The sequence below is a fragment of the Candoia aspera genome, chromosome 12, assembly GCF_035149785.1.
Source record: "Candoia aspera isolate rCanAsp1 chromosome 12, rCanAsp1.hap2, whole genome shotgun sequence".
Lineage (NCBI taxonomy): Eukaryota > Metazoa > Chordata > Lepidosauria > Squamata > Boidae > Candoia > Candoia aspera.
In genome coordinates, this window is record NC_086164.1 from 2,854,778 (window position 1) to 2,881,793 (window position 27,016).

The window sequence follows — 27,016 nt, forward strand, 5'->3', positions numbered from 1 at the left end:
AACTGGCAAATAGAGGGAGAAAATGTAGAAGCAGTGAAAGACTTTGTATTTCTAGGTGCAAAGATTACTGCAGATGCTGACTGCAGTCAGGAAATCAGAAGACGCTTAATCCTTGGGAGAAGAGCAATGACAAATCTCGATAAAATAGTTAAGAGCAGAGACATCACACTGACAACAAAGGTCCGCATAGTTAAAGCAATGGTGTTCCCCATAGTAACATATGGCTGCGAGAGCTGGACCATAAGGAAGGCTGAGAGAAGGAAGATGGATGCTTTTGAACTGTGGTGTTGGAGGAAAATTCTGAGAGTGCCTTGGACTGCAAGAAGATCAAACCAGTCCATCCTCCAGGAAATAAAGCCAGACTGCTCACTTGAGGGAATGATATTAAAGGCAAAACTGAAATACTTTGGCCACACGATGAGAAGACAGGACACCCTGGAGAAGATGCTGATGCTAGGGAGAGTGGAGGGCAAAAGGAAGAGGGGCCGGCCAAGGGCAAGGTGGATGGATGACATTCTAGAGGTGATGGACTCGTCCCTGGGGGAGCTGGGGGTGTTGACGACCGACAGGAAGCTCTGGCGTGGGCTGGTCCATGAAGTCACGAAGAGTCGGAAGTGACTGAATGAATAAACAACACGAAAGGAAATGGCACAGCTGTGAGCAGCCTTAGATTCAAAGAGGACGCCTGCAGACTTTTGAAGAACTGAGCATTTTAACATGAGGAAATGGATTTGACTATGGAAATTGCCACCACGCACACACAAAACTGCTGTTGCAAAGAGTTAGTTCTTTCAGGAGCTGTCCTGCTCTTACCTTTCCGTTGTCCTCTATAGAGGCAGTCTGGAAAAGGAAGTAGGCACCGAAGAAGAAGACAGAGCCGTCAAAAAGGCCCAGAAAGGTCCAGTAGATGAAAGGCTTCAACTGGAGCATAGCGTTGTCGGAAACATTCCTACCAAGAAAAATAAAAATGTATAAACTTGGGCCAGGACAACATAAATGCAAGCCACTCGATGGAATGGTATGTGGGAATGACCTTGGGAGACAGGCCCAAGAGATTCTGCCTAGGGAATGGTCAGATAAGAGAGGGTATAGCCCGCAGCTGCATAATGGGTGGGGAAAGAGGCTCAGAAAGGACCTTCCCTAGTTTCCTGGGCTGTTAAGGAGATGGTGGGAGATTTGTACTTTCAGACTTGCATGATTCTGTTAATGTGGCTTTACACTAAAGAAGAATTCACTCATCTGGTCGTGTTTCCAGTCTGGTCTACCTGAGAAGGCTGACATCAATCTTGCAAGTTTTCCATTCGATTACCAGTGAAGGGAATCAAGGCTGTGTTTACTTTTGGTCCTGGCCCCACCCACAAGATACTCCATGGGACTTCACGTGATGACACTGTGGTTCGTACCAGTGGCTTAGGAGCACAGGATTTAAACCATTCAAGTCTTCAAAAGGAGAACTGAATGGGCAGGGAACTGGGTTGAGGACTTACGCTATTTAATACACACCCCAGCAGGGCTTAAAACCTAGTTTGGCCTGCGAAGGACCAAAGCATCTTGTACTCACAGATACAACTTGGGGAAAGCGATCAAGATGTCAATAGGGACGTGCTGCTCCAGGAGGCTGTAGCCCATTATTGGCAGAGAGGTGAAGCAGATGTTGAACATAGTTAGGTAAGCTGAGTCATAGAGGGGCTGGAGCGAAAAAGAGAAGGAATTGAGCAAATGGAGGAACAGCAGACAATCATTCTGATATTTTCTGTGATTGATTTAAGGCTTTGCTCCCACCCAGTTCCCAGATTGTTAAATATATTCCAACATACATAGGGGATACCCAAAAGGAAAAGCTCTTTCACACAACAGAGGATGGTGCTTGCTAAGAGTTGGGTTCTTTCCCTAGCAAACAGGGTTTTAAACTAACCATGGTTGGCTCAATGAAGCTGATTTTCCAGTTTCTACAAAGCAATTGAGCCATAAACGAAACCGCACAAGCTGAGTTCACGGGACAAATGCAAAAGGCAAACAAAAAGGCCAAATTTTGGGTCCCAAAGACTTACAGGGAGGTAGCCTAGGACGGTATTTCCTTCATGCAGTTTTGTCTGTGTTTGGTTTAACTCAATGGATAAACCCAGTTACTGTAATGGGATTACAGTAAGCAATGTTTTATGTCTTAGGATTGTATCTGGTTTACTCAACAAAGTATGATTAGCACAATTCATGTTTCCTTGGGATGTGTGACCATGTCCAGAGTGAGGTGTGAGAAAAATATACAGCTGTATCCGACATATAAACTCTTTTCTTATCATACCTACACAACGATTAATCAACCCAGTAGCCCATTAGTCATTCCAGTAATCAGAAAGACAACATCCTGGTGTGAGACACCCCCTTGGTTGCTGCACATGTGATTTCTTTGCACAATGCCTTCAAACTTTTTGATGAGCACGCACGAAGAAACACAAAGCAGAGCACATCCGCATTTTCCCATTCTGCTCGCAACGTCCCAAGACCTCTGAACGAAAAACCAGCTACACCTAAAGCAGAGAAGTCTGGCTCATTAGTGCAGCTGGGCAAAACATGCCGAACAAGTGGAAGATGGTCCATTGGAAACCATGCATATGTTTGCTCATTATTTCCCCCAAATGAGATTTTCTGGAACAATAGTTCATTTGCCAGCCGCTGCTAATGAGTCCGCTCCGCCTCACCTAAGGAGGTCAATCAGGCAGGCAGAGGGAGCCGGACCGGACTCTTCGCTTCAGGCCTGGTGAAAAAGGCAGGAAACTGAAGCCTTCGAGTGTAGCTACAGACCACTTCCTCCGACGGGGACAGCTGCTGAACGGCTGCTCCCCTCATTCAGGAAACAATCGCTAAAGCCTGCCGTCACTTGGGCTTTCCCACACAACAGGCCTCCCCATTCACACCTGCCCTTTGCAAGAGGGTTGGCTGAAAACAGGAGTGGTTTGGGTTGAAAGCTGATTCTTTTGTTGCTGTTGTGCAAAGAAGGGAGGAAGGACCGGGAGAGGGTTCCCAGCAGCTGCATTTTGCTCTTGGGAGAAGAACAAAGAGCTAGACTGGAGGACAGGCTTCTCTGGGATTGGTAAGAGGAACCATTAAGAAAAAATGTCAAAGGCATTATTTAGACAACTTGAGGGAGCTTCTTCTCCCAGTCATCAAAATGGGGGAGAAACGCAGGCTGGCCCTCTTTCGCAAAAATAAAAGCCAAGCGTCCAGAGAAAACGTGCAAGGAAACAATCAAGAGTTTTGTCGCCCTAAATTACCTATATATTGGTGTCTCATTTACAAGTTTACTTGCTGGAATTCTTGTGTGGCAACCTTAACCTTCTTTCTAATAAATACTCTGTCAACATCACCATCATCATCATCATCTATTCAATTTGCATGCCACCCCATTCTCAATTTCTTTGATTGTTCTGAGGGTGGCTCAGAACCACCAAAGAAAATTACAGTAACATCAGTAAAAGATAAAAATAAAAAGATGGGAAGCATGATGAAGCGAGGGGTCTCGCTCTCCCTTGCCAAAGGTCTGGGTGAAGAGCCAGGTCTTCACAGCTCTTCTGAACAAAAGCAGAGTGGGGGGCCTTCAAGATTTCGGGGGGAACCTCTTCCATAAAAAATTAAAAACCTGGCTTTGCCAACATGCCTGGGGTGAGAAAGAGAATAGCTCCTCTTGGGGATGGTTAGCTCTGTAGAATTGCCCTGTTTTGCTTGCGGACAGAGAGAATACCTTAGCCATCTGGATTTTATTATATTTTAACATATTTATATTTTATTGTTATTGATATTATTGTATATTATTTGTACTACGTTATGGTTAAATGTTTTTATTGTGAACCACCCAGAGTCCCTCCTGGAGGGGGAGATGGGCGGTGATAAATTTGATAGATGATGATGATGATGATGATGATGATGATGATGATGATGATGATAATAATAATAATGATGATGCTATTAACTAGAGCGCTTGAAGTCTTGCCTCCTGGATTAACTGTTTCCAAACTAAAATGACTGCTCAAAAGGAGTGGACAGAAGTGGGAAGGGTGTAGACATAGCCCAAGGCAGCTCACTGACCACTGGGGGGCAACAGAAGAGAAGGACCTGTCTCAGGTGCCCAACAGACCACCCTTTGCATACGCAAAGGTTTTTGAAAAGGCACGCTGACGTTTAGCAAAATGGAGTGAAGGGAGTTGAGAAGGAAGGTATCCACAAATGTGGCGTAGCTTGAAAAGAGTGAGATTAGAGCAGGGTTCCTCGACAGTGGCGACTCTAAGCTGTGCAGACTTCAACTCCCAGAATCCCCCAGCCAGCAAAGCTCCCAGCAAATTCTTAGCAAATATCAGGGATGAGAACAGCTTATGCCCTTGTAGGGTTGGGAACTCCCGAAGGGCTCGGTCTGCACCTCTCTCGGAAAGCCACGCGCCCCAATTCTGAACCTGTTAAAAGCCCCTTTTGGTCACATTGTCCGTAACGACACCCACCCACCCCACAGCAACGTACCTGCTGCGAAAATCCACAGAAAAACTGATATAAAAACTGAGGGAAGATGAAGCAAAGGTTCTGAAAGAAACAGAGTTGGGGGGGAGAGAAAAAAAAAGCATATTAACAGAAAAACCAGGTAACTTAAATGTTGTTGCTGCATTTGGGAACTGAGAGTCAGAAGCTACTCCGTTTAAGTAGTCTGTCCCCACCTTCTGCCTTCAAAGCCCTGCCCTGAATTCCCATCAACGAGATCTTTTTTTACCCCACAGTGCTGTCTTTTCTCCAAGAAACTGCAGTGGAGAAAATACGCATTTGTTGGAGAAGACATTATTTTAGCCTTCAGAATAAGTTGCCTCAACCTGAGACACAGAATAGTTACAAAGGGATGAACAGTCCAGAATCACCCAGCAAGGCCATTGTTCATACAATTTATACCCAACTTTAGCCTTTGGGTTCATTAGTGCAGAACACCCAACAATCCCCAGAAAGCTTGTTAGCACCTTTCCATTTTGTACACCCCTCTCTCTTGAAAAGGGGGCCCTCTCACTCACAATAAAACCACAACCATCAGCAAGAGTAGAGCCAGATAGTTGCCATTTGGCCTCCTCTCTACGGAGAAGCCTTTGGCTTCTGCAACCAGGTGCCCTCCAGGTGCTCGGCCAGAATCCCCAGCTAAAGTATTTTGTTCTTACAGAACAAGGATCTGTAAATTTGTATTTTTGTATTACTGCAACACCGTTCTTCATCCTCAACTGGGAGTACCTATGCTGGCTGGGAATCACAGAACTTGTAGCCCCAATATATCCCAACGGTGCAAAACTGCAGAGGGCAACTTTGCAGAGGGACAAAAAGGCACGGCTTTGTCCCAGAGACAGCATCCATCAATGCTCCTCACTGGAGATGCTAGGAAGTTAAATCAAGGCCCTCCTGTGTGCAAAGTAATTGTCCCATCCTTATGCTAGAGAGGTGGCAAAGGTAAGAGTGGCAAGGGGTTAAGGATCCAGGAAGAACAAAAGACCTCATATGCCAGAGGGAATGCCATGTGCAGCAACGTCTGCAGGCGTGTGTGTGTGTGTGTCAAAATTGGCAAGATGGTGGATGGTGCTTAGATTGTTTACCATTTTTAAATTCTCCCCTTTGTCTGTCACTGTATATTGGTAGGTCACCTTTTGCATTTTGCTTTTCTTTCTTGCATCTTCATGCACTTTTTAAACATAGAGTAGCTGAACATCAATGTGATGTGCCAAAGGGGCGGGGCCTGCACTGCAATCTTCTGTCCGTCTTTCCCATTCTGACCCTTTCCCCAAGGACACAGCTGGCCACGTCCCCCCTCTTTAGCATCCCCCAAGGCTCAGAAGCTGAGTAGTCTCCCGCCCTCCTTCCCCCTGGCACCGGAGACAGATTAGCCAATTCCTTTACCTTATAGAAGAAATACTGTACAAGATGGGATATTCTGACGTAATACAAATGCCCGTGTCCCAAGAGCAATCTCCTCAAGTGTTTAAACTTGGGGATGGCATAGTCGCTGTTCCGAGCAGCTTGGCGCCCCTCTTTTCCCTTGATACCTGGCAGAGAGGGGGAACGGAGCAGGTTAACATGGCACCTCAGATGCCTCAACATCCCGATCAGCAAGAAGTTTGTATCAGCGCTTTCGGCCTGGCCCCCGCATATTCTCTGTCCCTCCTTTTCCTCTGACCGACACATTCCTAGAGGTAGAGGACCTCCATGTGGGTCAAAACATCCCTTACCAATGCCCACGTGAGCCTCCAAAATCATGCTGACATCATTGGCCCCGTCTCCGACAGCCAGCGTAATGGGACTGCCTTTGGAATTCTTAACCATGCGGACGATCTAAAGAGGCGAGATGGGTGAAGGGGTGGATCGTGTTAGGCAGGCTGGGATATTCATTGCCCAATTTCTAGCCTGCTGCCCCAGGACCACCCTGGAAACTGAACTTGGGCACCAATTGTTTGGAGACATGTGCTTCGCAAAAGAGGCGACGCACAGCATTCACACTGGGCAAAGGGCATTGTGCCTCTTTTGGCTGGTGCGGGAAGGGGCTCTGCTCCCTTACGAAGGGCGTTTACGCACCTGAGCCTTTTGCAACGGAGCCATTCGGCAGCACAAGACTGCGGTGCACTTCAGACAGATCTGAAGGAAGATGTCCCTGTAGTGGGCGAAGTGGGAATCTTGGGAAGGATTCAGGATCAGAGAAAGGGTGGCCCCGTCAATGACCAACCCGTATTCGGAACTGAATACCCAGTTTCTGAAACAGAGACAGGTTGACTTGCTGGCCAGAGTTCTCAAAATGACCCCAGCTGGGGCCAGAAGAGCAGAGGAGGAGGATCGGAAAAATTCAGGATAAGTGGATCTCAAGAAGCTGCGGCCGTTCTATTCTATTCTACTGGCCGGTTTAATCCCTTTAAGGGTCGACACGTGTAGGAAAACATACTTTACGTTGCTACTTAAATGAGTTACCCTTTTTGAGCTGAGAAGGAAGAGGAGAGATGGAAAAATAGCATTTCTTTGTGCTCAATCTTTTACGACTCTTTAGATTTCTACACAAGCACCTACAGAGCTTTACACAATGCTTTCGGTGAAGGATGGCCATTTTCTTCTGTAATCATCCCTACAAAATTTACACCCGAAGGCAACTTGTTCGTAAGTTGCAAGTAAGCATGCATAGGTATGGATATGTACATGTACATGCATGTGTCTATATACATATATCATCACTGAATATCTTTATTACGGTCTTTGACCAGCCTTTACAACAAAAGAAAATAGTTCAATCCAACAATTCGTTGCCAGGGAAAAGGAAAGCCATAAAACAGTGAAACCATCTATCTAATTAAAAATGTTGCGAAATTGTGTAACTTGATAAAAGTACTTGGCCACCTGGTGTGTGAGTGTAGAGTCAGGGTCCCTTAAAAAGAAATAAATTGGTATGACCCACAAATTTAGAGGTGGCTGGGGAGATTAGAGTATGTCTCGCTCTAGTCATAAACAGGACCCCGTATGAGGACACGGGCAAGAATTTCTACCTCCCTGGATGCACATGGGCCGATTCTATGTAAATAAGGAGTCCCGTGAAATCTTCCTACCAGCAGTGCTGAAGGGAGAGCACAAAAGCGGGCCCTGGAAAGGGCCCATCTACATATATTATCATTGCTGGATTTTTCCCTTTTTTTGTTGCTCGTTTTATTTTTTTCCTCCTTTGTTCACTTTTATATATCAAGCAGACCTTTCAGATTTTGAAAAAAAATTGCCATCATAGACCAGCATTGACTAACCGTGGCCCCCAATTCCTGAAATTCTTCTGCGGCTGCCGTGGTGTAACCATGCTCTCCGCCTTAGCTTAGTAAACATTCCAGGTTTTAGATGTACCCAAAGCCAGGGGAAGATACCATGTACGTTAATATTAAACAACTGCGTGATTCAGGTTGCAATGTGAACGGGTTGGGAGTGATGGCAGGGAGGAATGCCAGAGCAGTATTATATTTAATATGTAGAATGTATAGGAATAATTAGATATAGGATGGAGGCGGATTAACGGCATCCAGCTTTCCTTAACACTCCCTGCCCCGACAATTTCCTCATGTGCAGGTCCCACTAAACATGCTCCCTGGGTCCTCTGCAAGGAAGACAGTCAAGGAAGAGGAACGAGCAACACTTAAGGTAGCCAGCAATGTGGTTTACCGGAGCCAAGGTAGGTCAAACTGAGTTCTTCTTCTTAAGAATAACAACTCTGCAACTTTTGCTTCTGGCTGACTTGACCACAGATCAGCTCTTACGGCTACGAGTGGACGCACTAGGACAGATTTCGGTTCCAAATATGCCAGGACAAAGAAGTCCATCCTCACAGATGTCTCCTCTCTCTATCCCACTGGACCAGGGTTTCTCAGCCTTGGCCCCTTTAAGATGGGTGGACTTCAACTCCCAGAATTCCCCAGCCAGCAGAATTCTGGGAGTTGAAGTCCACCCACCTTAAAGGGGCCAAGGCTGAGAAACACTGCCCTAGATTACTGCAAGGGGCTGCAGTGGCAACTGACCCACCCAACCCTTTGGATACTGCTTAGGGTGCCACTCACTTCTTCCCTTGGGGGGCGTCGATCACCAACTTTTTGTGATACTCCTGCAACAGCTCGTGCAGCCGGTCCATCTTCCTATCCCCTTCCTCTACCGTTTTCGCTGTCAGCAGCAGCAGCTCCGTGCTGCTCTGGAAGAGGCGGCAAGCGTAGCACGTAGCCTGGGCCGTCTCCAGCTTGTCCCCCGTCAGCACCCAGATCTTCATGCCTGCCCTGTGGAGGGCCTCGATGGTTTCAGCCGCCGATTCTTGGAGCCTGCAGGAGAACCGGCGGAGATGACTCAACAAACCGGCGGGTCTTCCTTAAAGCCTCCTCTCTATCTTTGCCTTTTTAAGAAAGACAAATTGCTGGATGCCTTTTTAGAAAAGAAGTCCTTCAAAACACATAGCAGTTGAGTCATGCACACTAATGCTCACCCACCGAGGGGAGCAAAGCTAAGAAGAATACATAGAAGAATTCCAATCTGGACAAACGCAAAATTTAAAAGTGGGTCTTCTCCATCCACTTCACAATTTAGAAGGCTTGTTTCCAATTCTTGACTCTTACTTGCCAAGTCCGCCTTCCCTAATCTGATGTTCTGGACTACAATTCCCATCCTCTGTAGCTAGTATAGGTTTTGTACCTATGCTAGCTACAGAGGATGGGAATTGTAGTCCAGAGCATCCTTTCTATCAGAGCATCCTTGACTTGACTAGTTGACTTGACTTGACTTAACCAGTTGTTATGACAGCATGGAATAGGTTCAGTCATTCAAGTGGCAAACAAATCCTTAATTCTGGATTACATTTTTGGGTACCAAATTTAGTTTAAAAAGCTAAACAAAAAGCATCAGCCTGATTATCCCCTCCCTCCAAAAAATCCTCTGCTCCTCTTAAAAGAAAAAAAAAAAAAGGTGGGAAGGGGTGTTTAACTGGGTGTTCCTCACATTTTCCGAATGCAGCATCTGAGAAACAGTGGTCTGCAAAGCATGCCTTTACCCATTGGGCTAATAAACTGGCAAGTTAAATGTTTCCCACCTGGGTGGAAGAGTTTGAGCATGCAGCACTACCAAGTGATCAGTTGCTGATTAAAACATTTTGGGACTGCAACTGCCTTTGAAGGCACCATGGGCTATCTTAACTAGCCAGGGGCTTACTTGTCTTCAACCGCGGTGGAGCCAATCAGACACATGTCCTTCTCAATGTCATCAAAGACCTTGGCCATCCTGGCTTCTCGATTCTGTAGGGCCATGGTGGCTTCCTTGATCTGAGCCTCCAGAACCCTGTAGGTTGTGGAAGGTATTTCTTTGTAGGCCACACAGAGGGTCCGATACCCATCCTGAGAGACAACAAGCAGACAGATGTGGTCCCTAAAGCCAGGCATTCACGGCCAGGTCATTCCCGAAGAAAGACAACACGAACCATTCTGGAACACAATCCATCATCTCTTAAAATGGGCGGGGCGGGGTGGATGATGAATACAACCTGAGGCAGGCACTGCACTACGGATGACTTCTTGAGAACATCACCCATGTTCTACTGAACTGCCTCCTCCACAGGAAAGGGCAAACTGGATTCTTGGCACAGTCATTCCGATATGGGTGCCTCCGTGTAATTTTCTCAGAAGTGGTTTTCCACTGGCTTCTGGAATTTGTTTTCATTTTTAAAAAACTCTAGTCCATGTGCTTGGGATTCTCTCTTGGTTTCCCATCCAAGTATTAAGAAGCTCCAGTCCCCCGCCACCCCAACAAAATCCCATCAAATGTTTAACCAAGATACCATGAAAAATGTGCCACCCGCGGATAAACTGACCCACATTTTTCATGGTATTTGGGTTAAAAATCCAAAGGTCTGCTTATCCGCGGACGGGCTTATCCTCAAGCGCCTATGGGAAATATGAGGACTTTTAAAAAGTATTACCATATATACTCGTGAATAAGCCCATCCGTGGGGGAGCCGAACCTGGATTTTTGGATGCATTTGGGCACCTAAAATTCTCGGCTCATCCCTGAGTATATGAGGTAGCTTTTCAAATTAGCCAAAGCTGGCTGGGGGCCGCCACGTGCTATGATAACACGATGATGCAAGGAATGCCCTGGACTGATCTTGCCCGAGCGGCAGAGCTCATTTCAGTAGCCTTTTGCCTTCCTCTGTTCTAAAATATGTCCTCTTGAAAAAGAAAGGCAGGAGGGGGAGAAGAGGAAGAAAGCCACCAATCTCTTTCCTTGCGGTTAAAGTTTGGGATGGTGGAACCCTGAACATCTGCAGCCCCAGCTGGCCTGAAGGACTTACCACCGCGTTCCGTTCCACGTGGATTCTTGTCTTTTGTGCTTCAGCTTCAGGGACCCTTGGGAAAATCGAAGAATCTGCTCCTTTGCAAAACAGGTATATTCTTCCTAAAAGTTGGGGAAACAGAGCATTTCGATGTTAGTTAACATGCAGGGGCGCATCCAACCCAACGTGTGCCTTTTGGGGAGCAGGGCAGAGGAGGGAGGCTTCCAAGGCGATGCATAGGGCAGAACCCAATTGCAGCTACCTCAGCAGTTAAGGCACTGGGCATGAATGCGTGTTTGTGTCTGGGCTGGAGATATTCCGTGAGGCTCAGGGTTGAACATGCCGATAAAGGTGCCAAATTGTGTTCCTCCGTTATGGCTCAGGGGGTCATAAAAAAGGCCTCCTGTGCACCCTTGCTTGCATACATCTGAACATTTCTCCTGGGGATATTATATTGCTAGTTCACGCCCTTCTAACTATCAGTGAAGCATTTCCGAGGTTTCAGCTCACCATCTGGCATCTTCACGAGAACACTCATCCGGCGACGGACGCAGTCAAAATCAAGGACGTTCAGCAGCTCGTATCTTTTTTTTTTTTTTAAGCAGGAAGGGAGAGAAAGCGTGTTTAGTGGTGCAGGAAACTGGTAGGAATTCTAACCCTATCGGACTCAAGCAAGTAGAGCACTAATACAGGTAGTCCTCGCTTAATGACCGCAATTGGGGCTGGAAGTTCAGCTCCTACGCAAAGTGGTCATTAAGCGAATCTGACCTGATTTTACGTTTTTTGTGGCAGTCGTTAAGTGAGTCACTGCAGACATTAAGCAAACCATGTGGTCGTTAAGCAAATCATGCAGTTCCCCATCGATTTTGCTTGTCAGAAGCTGGCCAGGAAGGTCGAGAATGACAATCACATGACCATGGGATGCTGCAATGGTCATAAATACAAACTGGTTGCCAAATGTCCAAATTGTGACCGAATGACCACAGGGACGCGGCAATAGTCGTAAGCGTGAGAACCTGTCATAAGTTGTTTTTTTCAACACCGTTGTAAGTCCAACCCATCACTAAATGAATGGTTGTTAAGTGAGGACTACCTGTATAAGTGGGGATCTGGAGGTAAACCTCTATGGGCCACTGTCCCTTGAACCGATGTAAATATTCACACATCCTAAGAACTTTCGGAGCTGACTTATTTAGCAAATCTAAACATAAGCTGTAGATATAAGTATAAATAACGATTTAAAATAAAATAAATTAGAAGGAATAACTTGAGATGTAAATTAAAAATATAAAACCTAAATATAACTAGAATAATTATAAATATAAAGCCCAAATATAACCAGAATAATGTAAAATATAAATGTACAGGGGCATGCAAATACAAGCCAAAATACAGCAGGGATGATGTCCTGCAATGTCAGTGCAGGAGCATCTCCATTTCAGGGAAGCCATATATGCCTTGGGCATTTCTCTTCCCCCCCGACACTGACTACCCTGGGTTTTTAAAAAAAAATTTAGTGTCCCAAATCTCACAAGATTGCTAACCACTGTGGGATTTCACAGATCTCGACTCCAAGGCATGATGCCCTTGTGAGTGAAAAGACTAAAATCTTGCCTCAAACCTTGAAGATTTCATGTGAGAACATTGATGCTTTGATGATGATGATGATCATCTTTTATTTATTGAATTGGGGGCAGGATCTGTATTTCAGAGGCGTGCGATGGGCCACTTTGTTGCCAAACCCTGCGTAAAATATACTGTTCAGTCCTCCACCATGGAAACATGGGTGGACCTCCCAGGTCCACAGTTCAGCACATCCTCCTCGCTCCTCAGAAGCAGAAATGAAAATGCACTGAGGGGACTGGCATCAGGCTCAGAAAATGCTGCCAAATAAAACGGGATGGGAGAAAAAAAGTAAAATAAACTAGCCAGTTCAATTCTGGATCCTTTCCAAAAACACGGCCCTGCACTCGCACTTCTGTGAATAGGACCGGCGTTCTTGGGCAGGCACCTGGGACTGAGTTGCAAACACACCTACCTTTCAATCTGCTTGTTTGGGTTCTGTACCTTCATGAAGTTATTTTCTTGTCCTAGAAAAGTGAAACCATACCTGTCAATGAACAAAAAGGACAGAATGGCGTTGAAAAAAAAAAAAAAACCAACACACACACACACGCATACACCCAGGCACACCCTTTATATTAAAAAAAAAAGTCTCAATAAAACAAAGTGAAATAAAGGTTGCACAAGACTGAGGGTGTGATTTAGGCAGGACTGTTAATGTGCTAAAGCATCAGGGCCCAGGGATCATCACAACTGGTCCTGGGTCCGGGGTTCCTACAAAACTTTCAGCTCTTTTTCCTTTTGCTGGATCGGTTCAAGTTCTTATGCACAAGCGTGTATAAAAACCTCACTAGTGAAGAGGAGATGGTTGTTCTGGTCTTGGGTTTATTCAGGAAAAGGGCACTTAGCCCTTCAATTTGGCGCTCTAGGAAAAAGAGAGTCAAACAACCCAGACACCCTGCTTTCACGAACCCACTCATAAATGTTTCCAAGATTCTGCATCCTAATTCCTTATTTTGTGACATTCAACCTGATCAATGAAGGTCTTGGGGGAACCCTCCTTCCCTAGTCATGCTCTGCTGATAGGGACTTGACATGTTGGCCCCAAGAGGTGCGCTGTGAGGTTCTTTCAATCCTGACCCCTCACCTGTTCCACATCAAAATGCATGAAATCAGCAGGAATGTCATAGCCAAAAGCAGCTTTTGGCCCTAGAGGGTTTGAAGCATGTGATAAGGAAATCCACTGCCTTGGATTTAAACAACATGCCCTTTTTTGACATGCAATGTCCCCAACATGCTTGCATTGCCTCCCTATGTTTACTCCTACACAGTTCTGCTCAGGTGATCCTTCTTCCTGGAACACCTTTATCCTGTGTTTTTCTCAGCGCCCAGGATGGCTTAGGTAAGTGAAAGCAAAACACTGTACTCAATTAATAGCAAATATTTCAATGGGGACTGCACACAAAGTAAAATCAAGCTAGAAGCAAGAATGATAGCTACAAAAGTGTCATTAGCCTGGCAGCTTAAACATTTACAAGGGGAACAAAAGCCAATTGCTGATTCCCACCCAGGGTGGAGTCACCTAATCAAGGCAAACTTGCTTCCTTGCAAAATGAAGAGATTTTGGAGAAGGCTGGGGGCATGGAAGCAGAAGTCCCGGTGCGTCTATCATGCAATATACATAGGGAAAGGCAGCAGAGCTTCCAGGATTTAAATGCACGAAGGCTGCAGCGGGAGCCGTTTCGGGAATTTGTAGGAGAGAATGCACAAAAGGTCTCAGACAAACTCCACCTCCATATTCTGGATAGTGTTGGCCAGGAACTTCATTTGGTTTGCATGTTCCAATGCAAACTCAACCCCAAATGTTCCATCCAGATCTACGTGCCAACTGGAAGACTGAAAAAAATAATAATCCCAGAAGTCTGCAACTTAAAAAAAAAAAAAGCAGACTGAACTAAATCAGCATTGCTCTACCTCTTAAAGGAAAGTGCAAACAGAAAAGCATTGAATTAAGGGAACTGCATGCAAGAAAACGCATAATGCCTCTATTTCAGGAAAATTGCACTAATGCAATGTATCCATTTTCAGGCCAACTTTTGAAAAAGCACATTGACAAATGGATGCCAAAAAGAGCCAAGAAACAACTGGGTGCTGGGAAAAAGCAGAAATGGAGCAAAACTGACACAGGAACATTTCCCCTCTCCTCTTGTTTGGGGCTGTCCTCTCTGGTGCAAGGGCTTCAACCCTGGAGGCCTTCAAAAGAAGCCCAACAATTTTTATTTTTTTGGTAGTGATCTTCACCCCTGGAACTTTGACTCTTTGTCCCTCCATTGGACACCTTTGCAGTCTCAAGATGATTGCTACTTTCCTCCCTGTTTTCACCATCTAAGCAGATGCTCTGGTGGAACAGAAAATGTTCATGAAGCCTCAGTGTCATGAGTACGGATGGTGAGCAGGAGGGGGACCCTATCCAGGGGGGAAAATGCATGCGTAGTTTAGAGGCTTTGAACTGTCCTTCAAAGAAACCCAGAGCAGACCCACCTTGAGCTTTGGGTTTATCTGTGTGGGTTTCCCACGCTCTTTCAGTTTGGCAGGATTCTTTCTAGAGCATTCAATAAACACTAGAGACCAACTCACTGTCTCAGCGGGGTACTTGGCTGTAAGCTAGGACACTCAGGACCAACATAGAAGGTTCTAGGATGTATTTCAGGCAAAGGTGGGCAAGAACAAGGAGAATTCCCAGTGCTTGTCACCTCAGTGTCATGTTGGTATGTGTTTCTATGGTGTTGGCCAGATTTCCCATCTTATTCTTTATTTTTAACTTGTTCTTTATTTATATATATTTTTTTCCTTATTCATATTGTACTTTATTTTATCTGTTATACTTTGAGCCATCCAGAGTTGTTCTGGAGTTGGGCAGTGCCCAAATCGAATAAAATTAATAAAAATACTAATATTATTATTCAACAGCTAAGATGGCGCTACTTGGTCTTGTGGATTGTAGCAAGTGCTCAGCAACGCCAACATTTTCCATCAGCCACACATAAACAAAGCCAGGCCAGGCTTCCTTCAAAGCTCATTGAAATCAATCCCCCTCAATGTCATCTTTGGTTAGATTTCATGATCTGGCTTCCCCACATTCTCTTCAAAATTCTCAGCATCCAAAGACGGAATTCTCCATCTGGGCATGAGAACTTCATCAGCCGTACGCATGACACTGAATGCAACTGGGAGGGGAAAAGATTTGGCAGGGAACAGGATAAATGTGCTTACTTTTGAGCACCCTGCAGCAAAGCCAGTTCATCTGGGGAAGCTGCCATGAAGGTGGACAGGTCTCCTGGCTGTGATTTCCCTGCATCGGTTTCATCTTTTTTCTGGACTTGGACTGTATGGCAGAGGCACAAAGCCCGGAGAAAAAGTTCTTCTTGTCTCTGGGAAAGGGGGATAACAAAGGGAAACCGCTATGTTAAACAGGGAGACGTGCAGAAAAAAGAATGGTTCTGAGGAACGGTTCTGCTCCGGCCATCCCATCTTTTCTCCTCAAGTCAAAACTGGGAGATGGGAGTCCATGCCCATAACCTCTACCCTTGATCTACTGGGCTGGACAGTGGGGAGACAACATTCCTAGCATTGCAATGTTCTGTAAAGATTAAACCAGTTAAATTTAAAATTAACTAAACAGGATATCCCTTCTCCTCACCAAGGTTAACTGTTAATGCAAGTTATAAATCCAAGAGAGTGAAGACCTATCTTACAGGAGGTATTGATCTTCTACCTTCAGAAGAGGTATTCTGCTTCCTTACTCACCAGAGCAGGGTTCCTCAACCTTGGCTGCTTGAAGATGTGTGGACTCCAACTCCCAGAATTCCCCAGCCAGCCTGGCTGGCTGGGGAATTCTGGGAGTTGGAGTCCACACATCTTCAAGCAGCCAAGGTTGAGGAACCCTGCTCTAGAGGGTCTCCTGAACAAATGTCTGAATCATCTTTATTGATCTGCTGGATTTGACTGTCTGACTTCGCATCCCCCTACTACATCCCCGTGGTAGCCAAGCAGATGCAGCTATGAATCTCACAAAAAGTCATCTAAAGATCAAAAGCCGCACAGACAAGTCTTCCTTCCCCGCAACCTCCTACCCCGGCAACGCGGCTGGATGTGTTTTACCTTGTCTGCTTTTCCGGGAGACTTCCTTCCAGCGACTACAGTAGAGCTTTCACAGTACCTGTAGCCATCAATGCTGCATTCAATGAATTCCATTGTGTTTTCTGTTAAAGTCCCCGTTTTATCAGAAAACACATATTCAACCTAAGGAAAAGGTGACAGTTTTGCTGATTAGATAGGCACGGTTTTCTGCCAGGGCATCTCTGGGTTTTTTTTTTCTTTGTCTTTTTTCTAAAAGCGACATTTAAAAACAAACAAACAAACAACCAAAGTCAGCAGTAATGCTTGGGCATGGAAGGGAAACCGTTGAGAGAATTAAGGAACGCCATCTTCTGTTCTCTTCCTGCAATCAGGGCTTCCTGAGTTGGAGATAAACGTCCAACTTCAATTTCCATTGCCAAAGGGACTCTACCAAACTTCTAACCAGGAAATAAGTGGCTTGTGTTTTTTCTGACTCAGCTTTTTCAGCGGACAACACCGGACACATCTTCCAGGCCTGGTCAACCACCAGGACCATCTTGGAGAATGGAGCCAAGGATGGAGAAAGAAGACACTGATGGTTCTTGTGTGAAGCACTCAAATGACCAGTGCTGCTCCTGTAAATTTCATTCCTTCCATTTCTACATTGGCAGAGGAGGAAGGGCCAGGAAATCTCTCTGAGGCTGAAAAGCGTGAATATTTATGATAACAGATGGTCTTACATGGATTAGAGCAATGAAATCAACAGCATAAGGCAGAGAAGGAAAAAAAACCCAGTGTAGTTCACATTTGTCAAAGAAAGAACTATTTGTGGGGTGTTCATTGGCTTGTTCAAGCCCCCCCCCCATTATAAACTATATATATAGTGCATAGTGAGTGTGTGTGTGTGTGTGTTTGTATGCAGTAAACAATATATTGAACACTATACATTGCCTGGCCAGGTTGTTTGTGCATGGACCTATACACAGCCTGGCTGGTTGTGCATGAACATGTACACAGGCTGGTTGTGCGTGGACGTGTACACAGGCTGGCTGGTTGTGCGTGGACGTGTACACAGCCTGGCTTCTAAGCCTGAAATTTCTCTGTATTAGAACAAGTATGGAGATCTTGTTTAATGAAGAAGTAATAAGTAGTACCAACCATGCAGAAGTCCAGTGGAATAATCTTAGCGTTACATTTAAAGACTTTAAAAAAATCCTGGATCGAAAGTAATATGAGACACTGGAATTCTCAAGTTTTCCTTGAGCCAGATGCTAACAGCTTCTGTGTCGTAATAAGCAAAATTTGCTTGTGGGAGGGAGGGAGGGAAAGGAGGAGGGAGGGAAGAGAAAGAGAGAAAGGGAGGGAGGAAAGCCCCAGAAAGAATCCGGTAACAGAACCATGTTTGGCATGGAGACACCCCATTTCAGCAACTGCTACAAGAGGGAATTTACTTATTTCATCATTTGTTATTCAGCATATATAGAGAATAAAAACAAATGCAGGACTTCGCTTCCTTGCTGAGCTGCCCATGGGAGATTTTTCACTTCCCAGAGAGGACCCAGCTAAGAGGCTTCTTAAGTATCTGAGAGGCAGGTACTCTTCTTTGAAATGGTGCATGATGCTCCTTTAAACATTTAGGATGCAAATGCTGGGCAAGCATCTTGGAACCGCTGACCTTCCAAGGGTTTGGGGTGCAGAATTGCAACCGTAGCATGACTCATACGCAATTTAAGAGGTGCTTTAATACACACACACACATGCACACACTGTGTTTTGAGACATTACAAATCCCAGAGAGGGGCAACTGAATATTGTCTTTAAATTGGAACTAAAGCTGGAGACTACACCAAAGAGCTTCAACTCACAAGCAATGCACCATGTTTTCCCCAGAGAAAGCTTTTTCCCTGTTAAGTTCCAAAGACAGCTTCTTTGGAGAAAAAGCTATGACAGAAGACTACAGCCAGATGGGACACACACCATCTACAAGAGTAGCATTCGCCCTTACCAGATTTGAGGCCTGTGATTAGTTTCAGCAGGTAACAAGAAATCTACTTTCATTATTTTGGGGTAATAAAAGATACCTTCTTCTGCCTCCTTTTCTGGAGAGGACAGATGCAAGGAGGGTAGAAGACATACCATTTATCCGTTGGATGGTGGAAGGCATAGGGAGACATTACTGACCTGCCCAAGTTCTTCGTTGAGGTCAGAGGTGTTTACCAATGCCCCTTCTTGGAGAGTTTCATCATACATCTCTCTGTCCCATGAAATGAAGAAGGAACCCAGAAATTTCTGCATCTCAACAGTCACATACATGGAGACTGGGATAATGAAGTTGAAGAGGACCATGAAGGACAGGAAATCGGTGAACATTTTTAGCAGCTAAAAAGAACACAGACACACACACACAAAGATACACTGAGTCACCCACACAGGCAATAAATCTGATTGTGTACAACCATCAACCAACGAAAGCCGACCAATCTACCTTGAATGTTTCTCTGTCCTTTTGGGTTCTGGGGTTGTACCAGGGTTCATCATGATAGGGGACACTCTGCCAGACATATTTCAAAGTAGTGCACACTATAGCTTTGCTCACAAGAATGCATAAGTAGACAAGCAGGAACAGATTGATTGACCTGGAAAGTCAAAAGGTCCAAAAGTCAGGGCTATACCTTGTGTTTCACTACACAACTGAATGAGAGAACTTCCTCTTGCAGTGTTAAAACACTGGCTTAACGGATGTCGGACCTAAACCAACAACTTGATAGTGCATCCAGGCCACTACGTGTATTATATTATCTCAGAGTGCAAAGAGAGGGAGGCTGAATCCCGAAATATCCTGCATTAACTAAGCCTACATGTGATCTCATTAATCAGTTGGTTCTCTGAAAAGTGTTTCTCAGCTCAGAACTTCGACCATTATGCTGAACCAGTTTGTTTCTGTAAACCAGAGATGGGGACTCTGTGGCTCTCCACGGGCTGATGGATCCATCAGCCCCTGCAGGCATAACCAAACTTCAGGAATCATGGGACATGTAGTCTGAGCTGCTTTCCCATCTGCAAATATTAATCCCCTCCAGAAGGTGTTGGGATGGCATAGAAGAGGCTGAAACGTTTTGTGCACAATGCAGAATCAAAGAACCATCTCTTTTTTTGTTGTGTTTTAAATGAATGTTTATAAAGACAAAGAGAAGCAGATGGTCCTCCTGCTTACTTTTCAACTGCAGAGCGTTTCTGAGACTTCCCTTGGTAGTTCAAAGCCATCTTGGTTTCCATTCCTGTATATACAGCAACTCCTACAAAACATAAACACAGTTGCAAAAGAGAAATCCCAGAGCCTTAAAAATTAAAGAGCTAGAAAGAAATGAGGTTGGGCACCAGTCCTGCCTTCTATTTGCCCACTCCAAAGTAAATCCCACATGGGCCCAAGATTGCAGCTCTCAAGAAAATCAACAGATGGAAAACAGAAGCAGCAAAGCACTTGCTCACCATAGATCTTTGGGGTAGTTTTTAATTTTGCTCCTTTCAGCAAAAGGTTCTCAGGACCCAGTGGCCTAAAATGAAGAGGGAGGATTAGAGCATTTGTAAGAAGAGAAGCAATTGGAAAATGCCAATGGCCGACCCCTGGTCAAAGGAAAAAAGACTATTTAGAACAAGACAAAGCTACGAAGCCTGTTACGACAAGCCAGTGGATAGGGAACATGTAAAATTAAAGGGTGGGGGACAGAAAGAGAAATCAGAATCAGGGATCACAGGGCTACCATATCCGGACTTCAAAAATTTGGATGACCACTAAGATGGTAGCAAAAAGTTAGATTTTCTGTATCACAGCTGCCATCTAAGGACCACCTGGATTTTTCCAGCCTGGATGTGGTAGCCCTTGATATTAAAAAGAAGCAAGCTATGTCAACCCTTTGAGGTAGGCCATATCAGGAAACAGACCTCCCAAGACATACTAGAACTTCATGGATATAGGCTAAAAGAACAAAATCTTGAAAGGATGACAGTGTTGCACATATACCAAAGACAGTCAAGGCGGGACATTCTTGAGTTTCTTCCTCACCCTCCTGTTTTCCTGGACTAAGCTCATGTTTTCCTACCCCTGCCACGTACCTTCTTTAGGGCCACCTCCATACTCCTCTACAGCTATTGAGCTACAAGATGTTAAATCCCAACCAAGCAAGCGAAGCAACTCACCTGGCTGCTGGCTCTGCCTCATCATTGTAGATATGAACTCTGCCCAGAAACCTGTTGGGAGATACGCCCATAAGAACATTGATGTTCTGTATACAGCTCATTTTCATAAGGGAGTTGCAGCAATTTAAAGGAAGGAGGCGGGGTGTGGGGAAGCAGGCATGCTAAAGAAATGGACTGCCAAACTGTCGTGTTCTCAGAGGGGAGGGTTCTACAAAGGCCAATGGGGTGGTCCTAGAGGTTATTTACCAACCGACGATTTTTAATTTAAAAATAGTTAATCAGCCCAGGAAAGTAACGGAGGAAGAGAAGTGCCTAAGGCAGAATCGATGGCAACTGTATTCAATGACAGCATTTATTTCACACTTGTTGGCCAACTTCCAGGTCTCTGCCCTTTCTTGGCTTGCGCGATACACACATCTGCGAAGTGATGACAGTGTTGGGCAAGAGTGAGTAAACAGGGAAGGAAGGGTGAAAGGCAGGCGGGGAGGAGGGAGAGGGCTGAGCTGGGACCGGCACACAGTACAGGCCATTAGAAGGCAGGATGACATCCCTTGTGTGATGACGTCATTGCTTGCTCCAACCGGTGGCTCAAAATGAGCCGCTGAGTAATTGATCTCGGCATTGGGTTCAGAATATATCCAAGTCTTGCTGATGGCCTGGCTGAAGGCCAATAATGCTAGATTCAGAAATATCCAGCATCGGTGGCTCAGAGAGAGGGAGAGAAGAAAGTCTCACTGGTTGTTCCAGGATAATCCTGGTTATTTCATTTTTATTTAAGCGATTTATTTAAATGCATTAGTTGGCTGACTCCAGTGGACTGCAATTCCTATAATCCCAGCCATCTTGGCTGGGACAGATGAGGGCTGTAGTCCAGTCTGACTGCCTCCTGGGTTAGAAGATATCCTGATCAAGCTTAAGAAATACCTCTTTTCCAAGCTGAACATGCAGCTGGTTATTCCAGTGGCCAGGCTAAGTAAAGGATCTGAAGCTGTTCCTCACAAACCACAAACGAATCTTCCAGACCCTCAGCTCTAATTCAGACGTAGAAGTGTTGCCAGCATGGGGAAACGTGTAAGATAGGGCAGGGAGTCAGCAACGCAAAATGACAAGGTTTCCAAGTCAACACTCACCTGTACAAATCTGGCTGAGGCTGTTCACATTCTATGCTGGCCACGAGATGACTCATGCCTTCAACTGTATTCAGCTTGGCTGTATCGTGCATGGCATAATGAGTCTAGAAAAGAACAGGCACGCAAAAGCTAAGACCGCCAGCAGCTGAATCCTGCCAATTTTAAATCTGTAATTTGAACCGTGGCTTGATGGGATTCACTGGTATCTCACCCCCTCGTAAGCTTCTCCAGGCACTCTTTAGATTACAACAGGAGACTATTTTTAATGATCCCTCCAAGAAATGTGGGCGTTAATTTTCTGCAGTGAAAGGAGTGAAGGGACTTTATAGATGGGGGGGGGCAAAGAACTTCGTGATCAATGTCAAACTTCTTGGCTGCCCATTAGACGCTCCATTCAACTCTGATTTTTAGGCATCTTCAAGAATATCATAACTACAAGAAAGGTGATGATGGTGATGATGATGATGAGGCAAAGCAAGCCCCAACTTCTAGTATCACTTTTATGTCCAAGAATGTCTCTGAGTCCAACCTGTCTCCTACATATCCTTGGTGGCAGCTGTAGAACTCACTGCTCTGCTTGGAAGGGTGCCCAGAAGAGAAAACTAAGGTCATCCCGGGGGGGCTGAGGGTGTATTGGTATGTGGGAATGATCTTGGGGGAAAAGGGGAATTGCTGCAGACTAGGCAATGGTCAGATAAAAGGCAGCTGACAGGCCGCAGAAGGAACGGGGCGTGGCAAACATCTCAGAAGGGACCCTCCCTAGTTTCTTGGACTATAAAGGCGGAGAGAAGTACTTTCAGACTTGCAAGATTCAGTTAATGTAACCTTACCATAAAAGATCATTAGTTCATCTGGGTGTGCTTCCTGTCTGGACTATCTCACAAGGCTGCCATCAGCTATATCGGGGCAACCTCCCTCTTTACCTTCTAGGACATGAGTATTTGACAACCAGCTCTGTCCTCACCACAGCAGCCATTTCATGACAAGACAAGCTTTTCCATGGCAACCATTTTGCATGACTCTCCATAAATGCTAAATGTAGCCAACCCCACCCCGCCAAAAAAAAGCTGGCCTGAACCTTTTAGGATGATCTCTCCAAGCTAAGCCAGATGCATCACAAGAGGCATCTCAGATTTTTAAAAAGTACTCAATAACCTTAAGTTGAGATGGTTGGGATCGTCAAGATTGAGATTTCACAATAAAGTTGGAAAAAGAATAACGTTTCACAGTCCGCAGTTATCAGGAAGCTTCATTAAGAAGCTAACAAAGAATTTAAAAGTGTGTGTGTGTGTGTGTGTGTGTGTGTGTGTGTGTGTGTGTGTGTGTGTGTGAGAGAGAGAGAGAGAGAGAGAGAGAGAGAGAGAGAGAGAGAGAGAGAGAGAGAGAATGTGTATATATATGAATGAAGCTGCTTTGATTTCCAGAAACTGCTCAGAAGTTGTAAATCACTTCTGTCAGCAAGATCCATGACAGTAATCCATCTTCATAAACAAAACTCTCTCCAATGTTTCCCAAGCTCATTATTTTGAAATTTTCCTCCTTTCCGGTTGAACCTTGCACAAACAGTGGGAAATGATGAATAGCAACTGAGAAGAGAAACCATCTTCTACAACCTAGGGTTGAGTTCAAAAGTCCTACCCAGCTAAAATTACACTCAGGCTGGAAAGACCTCTTTTTTTTTTTAAAGCTCTTTTAGCATTTTATACATAATCCTTCCAAGCTACATATTCTGATGTACCTTGTTTTCTAAGACACCACAGGAAGCTGTGGACATCAGCATAAGAGAAGCTTGCTCAGACGTTCATTCTGGACAGAATATTTAATTGTATGTAAAAAGGATGGGAGACCCAGTTTGGTGCAGTGGTTAAGGCACCAGGCTAGAAACGGGGAGGCGGTGAGTTCTGGTCCTGCTTTAGGCACGAAGCCAGCTGGGTGACCTTGGGCCAGCCCCTCTCTCTCAGCCCTAGAAAGAAGGCAAGGGCAAACCACTTCTGAAATCTTGCCAAGGAAACTGGAGGGGTAATGCGTATTCTTCCTCTTACCTTGAAATTTGATTCTCCATCCAGACTGGCAGTAGTGACGTAGCAGGTCCCTTCCTTGCTATCCGAGGCCAGTAAAATTAGATCGCAAGGAAAGGTATCATCTGCGGATACTTCTACTATGTCGCCAACCTCAAAATCAAAGCAGAGAGTTGTAATTTTTTGTAAAAACGAACGCTCACACACACCACACACAATCGATCAAGTGGTCTCAAAACAGCATTACGCATCCGTGATAACAGCCACATGGCCTTGTTCCAACTCCCAGAGATTAGAGCAGGCTTGCAAACATGAAGCCCTTTGCCTAGCAGAAGTGGCCACCCACCTAACACTTCTGGTGTGATGAAAAGTAGAAATGGTTAAGCAGATGTTGAAGGATCTTATCAGCTGCATTGACGCCATTTTAATTGTAGTTACGGCTGTCTTTGACATGAGGAAACATCCAATTTAACGTTTGTGTTCCGCTGCCTTGGGAGGGGACACCTACTCAAAGGCCCAGTGGGACGCTCAGCCCAGGAAAAGTTGCAGAACTCTGAAAGTGAGTCCTGAGTGGCCCTTCTTCCCTGGGGTTGAAATCCCCAACATTAGGAAGACGTACCTTGAAACATCTAGAGCTAATTCTGATGGGCAGAGAACTGACATCCCAAACTCTTCCCTGCCTTCTGAGGGGCAATTTTCATTTAACTCATTTCACACCAGGACCAGAACAATTCTCCTTCCCCCCCACCCCTCAGGCTTCAACCTGCTTGCTCATTCTGGATTTGGAGAGACCAGGACACGTACAGTACTACTGCCCCCAAATCAAGCAGGCATCTTCTCCCTTTTCAAGCACAGAGAGCTCACATCCAACCACAGCTTGCCCGATTTTGATATAAGTAAGAAGAGTGGAAAGTCAAAAAATTAGGCTGCCCTTTTAATAAGCTCACTACAATTACTAGCTTGCTCAGGTGGCTGGTAGCCTCTCCCCCAGAGCCAGCCCTGAAAGGCTGAGGAGTAAACTGAACGCAAGAAGGGAAAATGCTTCCTACAAAACATCTGGTCCAAAGGTGTGTTGAAGAGAGTCTTCCTCACAGCCCAGCCTCTGTGTTTGTATGCAGGTTAAGTCCTGCATACTTCCTATTTTCTCCGGAACAGAGAAGAAACGTCTCCCCTCCTGTTACCTTGATCTTTTCACACTCCTTCTTCACCCTTCCTTCATTTTCAATCACGAAGACTACGCTTTTGTTGACTTCCTTGTCTGCTCTGTGCCGCAGCCAATCCTCATACCCCTGAAGAAACAAGGGAAGGAATGAAAGAGACTAGAAAACTAGAAAAATTCAAAGAATGGAAGGGGCAGGAGAAATGGACTCCAACAGGAGGCCTTCCGGATGCAAATCCCATTCTCCCTAGCTACAGAGTCCACAGCTGTGGCGAGACAAGCCTAGGACACTGGGGAAGGTGGGTTGAAAGGAAGTGGATAGAAACAATCCTTCTGTTTTGTTTGCTGGGATAAAGAGCAAGATGTACCTGTTTAATAGCTGTAATAGTAATCACAAAGAAGAGAGGAAGTCCACTGGTCACTGGGCTGGTTGGTGTGTCTACAATCACCTAAACAGAGATGTGGAAAAGCTACATGATTTACACCTTTAAAGGAAATGGCTATTCCTCGATTGATCTTGGGCGCCAATTTTCAGAAGCATTTCTCAAACTAGGGAAGAGGCGATCAAAATATCTTTCCCAAGCATGTTAGTGTATTCTCATTTGCTTGATGAAGACCATCAAGAGTTTGTGATGGTCTTCTGAAGTGATTTTGTTGAAGAACCAGCTACTTGAAGGCATCTATTCCAGAACATCAGGAGTAAAAAAATCCTTTCTGGCCCCAAGCTTTGACTTTGTAACAGCCCCATTTCCTAATGATTTGCTCTCAGAAGCTGGTCTGTCCCAACACAATTACTCCAGAGCAGGGTTTCTCAACCAGGGTTCTGTGGCACCCTCGGGTTCTGCAAGAGGTCACTAGGGGTCCCCTGGGAGATCACGATTTCTTTAAAAAATTATTTCAAATTTGGGCAACGTCACATTAAAGAAGTAAGTTTCATTCTTTATTTTCAGTTTATGGACACCGTTAATGCATATATACAGGCCTACCCATGAAATGAATATAGTTATCTTGTAACTTCTAGCCTATACTTGAGCCTGAATGTGCAGGCATTCCTCGAGGCCTGAAAAATATTTCAAGGGTTCCCCCAGGGTCAAAAAGTTGAGAAAGTCTACTCCAGAGGATCAAAGTCAAATCATGTACTACAGGATTATGCAGATGTCCAAATGTGGCACCACATTTCTTCTGGCATGGGTTTCTACAACTGGTTAATTCATTCTATGCTAACCATCTGTAACTGGGAGCACAAAAAATCCACACCCATAGCCAGTGGCAATTTTGATTTATCTCAAGTTATGCAGAAGTTCCTTTCACCCAGTTCCACATTCAAAGCCTCCAGGCATTGGGGAGATGCCAGCTGACATCATGGCAAGTCAAACCACAATGTATGAAGAAATAGCTGCACTCTACTCCTTTGGAATGCAGCAAAGCAACCCCTCATTTTCAGAATCTGTACCCAAAACCCAGGACAAACCATCTGAATGGAAACAGAATAATGTTGACATCATCAATTTAATTAACAGGAGCTATTTTTCAGGAAGACTTAACGCTCTGCCTCTCAGGAAAAAATGTGTTCAGTCCCCAAAACATCTTGTACTGTGTATCTCCTCACTCCGTTTAGGAAAAATGAGGGATATCCAACTTAGGTAGAAAGGATTGACTGACGGACAAATAATTGGGAAAAAGTCATGGAACTTTGTTTTGGTACGTCGTAACTGCAGCAAGATTATTCTGTGCACAAAGACGGAAAGATCTGGCAATACCCACAATGGAGGAATGGTTGGTGAAGATGATGGAACTTGCTGAGATGGCTAAATTGATTTCTTTGATCAGAGAAAATACAGTATCTACATTTACTGCAGACTGGAAACCCCTTATGGACTTTTTTCATAAAGCAGAAAAACATGAATTTATGATTTATGGTTTTGATGATTTGACAGGATAGATTATAGAAAGAAGAGAGTTAAGTTGTAACCACAGAGTAAGAGGTAAATTTATAATT

At 44.9% G+C, this 27,016-nt stretch overlaps 2 protein-coding genes across 5 annotated transcripts in view; one reads left to right on the forward strand and one right to left on the reverse strand.

The window, feature by feature from the left end:
• The window catches only part of LOC134504489 (coagulation factor IX-like), a 164,366-nt gene that overhangs the window by 74,835 nt on the left and 62,515 nt on the right, over nt 1–27,016 (forward strand). The gene's annotated exons all lie outside the window — the stretch shown is intronic.
• ATP11C (ATPase phospholipid transporting 11C) overlaps nt 1–27,016 on the reverse strand; it is a 66,839-nt gene that overhangs the window by 17,032 nt on the left and 22,791 nt on the right. For all 4 annotated transcript variants that reach the window (XM_063313664.1, XM_063313663.1, XM_063313667.1 and 1 more), the window contains exons 4-25: nt 25,386–25,466; nt 25,040–25,147; nt 23,883–24,011; nt 21,841–21,944; nt 20,711–20,761; nt 20,003–20,067; nt 19,728–19,809; nt 18,999–19,149; nt 18,695–18,892; nt 16,556–16,696; nt 15,668–15,825; nt 12,870–12,941; nt 11,342–11,415; nt 10,850–10,953; nt 9,715–9,896; nt 8,583–8,834; nt 6,583–6,757; nt 6,240–6,342; nt 5,911–6,056; nt 4,510–4,569; nt 1,562–1,689; nt 814–949 (exon numbers count right to left, since the gene is read on the reverse strand). In XM_063313664.1, the coding sequence (XP_063169734.1) occupies nt 814–949; nt 1,562–1,689; nt 4,510–4,569; nt 5,911–6,056; nt 6,240–6,342; nt 6,583–6,757; nt 8,583–8,834; nt 9,715–9,896; nt 10,850–10,953; nt 11,342–11,415; nt 12,870–12,941; nt 15,668–15,825; nt 16,556–16,696; nt 18,695–18,892; nt 18,999–19,149; nt 19,728–19,809; nt 20,003–20,067; nt 20,711–20,761; nt 21,841–21,944; nt 23,883–24,011; nt 25,040–25,147; nt 25,386–25,466 (2,700 nt within the window). The remainder of the gene's footprint in view (nt 1–813; nt 950–1,561; nt 1,690–4,509; nt 4,570–5,910; nt 6,057–6,239; nt 6,343–6,582; nt 6,758–8,582; nt 8,835–9,714; nt 9,897–10,849; nt 10,954–11,341; nt 11,416–12,869; nt 12,942–15,667; nt 15,826–16,555; nt 16,697–18,694; nt 18,893–18,998; nt 19,150–19,727; nt 19,810–20,002; nt 20,068–20,710; nt 20,762–21,840; nt 21,945–23,882; nt 24,012–25,039; nt 25,148–25,385; nt 25,467–27,016) is intronic.